Source organism: Sciurus carolinensis, chromosome 2 (genome assembly GCF_902686445.1).
Source record: "Sciurus carolinensis chromosome 2, mSciCar1.2, whole genome shotgun sequence".
Classification (NCBI taxonomy): Eukaryota; Metazoa; Chordata; class Mammalia; order Rodentia; family Sciuridae; genus Sciurus; species Sciurus carolinensis.
Genome location: NC_062214.1, coordinates 120,573,053 through 120,575,792, shown reverse-complemented (window position 1 = coordinate 120,575,792; position 2,740 = coordinate 120,573,053). Strand labels below are relative to the sequence as shown.

Below are 2,740 nucleotides of genomic sequence, written 5' to 3'. Positions count from 1 at the left end.
ACATGATTCCAATGATTTATGCATGGAAAAGTTTCTGGGGTTAGTTCTCTGTGACCCGAGCACAGTATAAACCCTTCACTGTACAAGGGCAAGGTGACCTTCAGTTTTTGACACCTGGGTCATTACTCCATAGCCAGGATGTCCTTTTCCACTTGAAAACTTTCCCCCTCCTCATGTGCTCCTCAGGTAACAGTAACTGCAGGGTCATCCTTGCACTTGAAGTTGATGGATGGAGGAAATCACTCAGTGGTGTCTGAATTTGTGTTGCTGGGACTCACCAGTTCTTGGGAGATTCAGATTCTCCTTTTTCTGTTCTTCACGACATTTTATGTAGCAAGTATGCTGGGAAACCTTCTCATTGTGCTCACGATCATCTCAGACCGTCACCTACACTCCCCAATGTACTTCTTGCTGGCCAATCTCTCCTTCATCGATACAGGCGTGTCCAGCATTGCCACTCCAAAGATGATTTACGACCTCTTCAGAAAGCACAGAGCCATCTCCTTGAAAGGCTGCATCACACAGATGTTCTTCATTCACACCGTGGGAGGGACAGAGATGGTGCTGCTGACCGTCATGGCCTACGACCGCTACGTGGCCATCTGCAAGCCCCTCCACTACCTGACCAGCATGAGCCTGAGAACGTGCACTTCTCTCCTGGCTGTGACCTGGACCATTGGACTCATCCACTCTGTGGTCCAGCTGGCTTTTGTTGTAAACTTGCCCTTTTGTGGAACCAACAAAATGGATAGCTTCTACTGTGACTTTCCTCGGTTCATCAAACTCGCGTGTGCAGACACTTACAGACTGGAGTTTCTGGTCGCTGCCAACAGTGGATTCATCTCCACGGGCACCTTCATCATCCTGATCATGTCTTACCTCTTCATCCTGGTTACGGTTCGTAAACACGCTTCGGGTGGTTCAGCCAGGGCCCTCTCCACTCTCTCAGCTCACATCACTGTGGTGGTCGTTTTCTTCGGTCCTTGCATCATTGTCTATGTGTGGCCCTTCCCTGCCTTACCCATAGATAAATTTTTAGCTATCTTGGATGCCATCATCACTCCTTTTATGAATCCTATCATCTATACCTTTAGAAATAAGGAGATGAAAGTGGCAATGAGGAGACTCTTTGTTAAGGCTTTAGCAAGTTTTAGGAAAAGTTCTTTCATGCACAGTCCAAGAAATTCAGATTAATAGTGATTGTTCCTGGAAATTAATCTCTTTAATTGAATATTCACAAGTCTTCATTTTAGTTCAGGTTTCAATATCCACTATGAAAAGTCTCCTGACAGAGGCTATCCTGATATGGTCGGTTCTTCCCAGGGAACTGCTACTCTGAGGATTCTGAAAATATTGAAGAGGGAATGGGGAGGAGCTCAGGTAGAGCACTGACCTAGTAGTGCTCATGAGAGCCTGGGTTCCATCCCCATCACCACGAAGAGAAAAAAATATGTCTGTGCTGTGGAGGAGTCAACCCAGCTATGGAACGTCGAGTTTGTTCCTGGAGATAGTTTCTGTCATTGAAGACTTTGGGGATGGTGATGGCTGAAACCTCACATCCCGGACGCATTTCCCATTGATACTTGACGATGGCCGTTCCTCTCTTTGACACTGATTCTAAAGGATCTCTCTCTTCCAATCCTCGTGTGTAACTCTAGTCACACCCTCTGAGTTTCTCAGTGTCCTTACACATGGAGAGGAATAGACAAAACGGAGATAATTACCAGAGAACTTTGAGAATTGAAGCCTTTTTATCATCTAAGTTTATTCACCCGTGCTGACATCGAGTTCGTGCTAAGGTTTTTAGATTTTAGTTAGTATTGAAAACTGAAATTTAGCGTAAATCATAAACAGTTGAGGAAAACTTTAATATTATTAATCAATACTTTTTTGAGGCCAGAAGATGTACATTTCTATCCCGTTCAATGTATATTATAATTATATTTTACCCTGATAATTTCTAAGCAACGATTTATTTTTATAAGGCAAAGAAAACTATGTGACTATTAAGCGATTGTAAATGTCTTGAATATTTTGGAACTAAAAGAGGAGAAACTGATTTATGAATTAAAAAAACTCCAAAAAATCATTTAATGTGAATCAGGTTTACAACTAAATAAAAAAAAGCATAGAAACTGTAAAAGAAAATTTATGGTGAAACTGTGTATAAATTAAGAGATATAAATATGTAATAAACACATTAAATATTTCATGCGATATAGTATATTATATAATAATGGTAGTTTTTTTTTTTTTGCAGTACTTGAACCCAGGGCCTGTGAATGCTAGGCAAGCACTCTATCACTGAGCTACTTTCTCTTCCCTCTTAAAAGTTTTATTTTGAAACAGGGTCTTGCTACGTTGTTTCTGGCCTTGAAGTTGGATCTTCCTGCCTTAGCCTCCTAAATTGCTGGGATTATAAGTATATACCATAGTGCTCAGCCTATGTCATTATTTTAAAAATAAATACATTATTCATAAATAGTAAAAATAAGTATTCAAAGAGAATGTTTTACTGTTCTCTCTGTGTTACCAGATGAGTAGGAACAGGTATTACATGTGCCTAATTCTAGTGTAGGTTACAACCCAGCTGTTGGGAACCTTGTCTGCCATCTGTGAGCTCCAGAGGACTTGTAGCAGTGCTTCTAAAGACACGGTAGACTCTTAGTAAAAGATGGGGAGAATAATGTTGAAGGCTGAAATTGATGTTTCTGACTAATCTTTATCCAGTTTCCTTTGC

The 2,740-nt window shown here is 41.0% G+C and overlaps 1 protein-coding gene across 1 annotated transcript; it reads left to right on the top strand.

The window, feature by feature from the left end:
* Positions 1-225: 225 nt before the first annotated feature.
* Positions 226-1,194, top strand: LOC124976436 (olfactory receptor 4F3/4F16/4F29-like). Its single transcript, XM_047539312.1, has one exon. It carries the CDS (start codon positions 226-228, stop codon positions 1,192-1,194), a length of 969 nt encoding a protein of 322 aa, XP_047395268.1.
* The last annotated feature ends 1,546 nt before the right edge of the window (positions 1,195-2,740 follow it).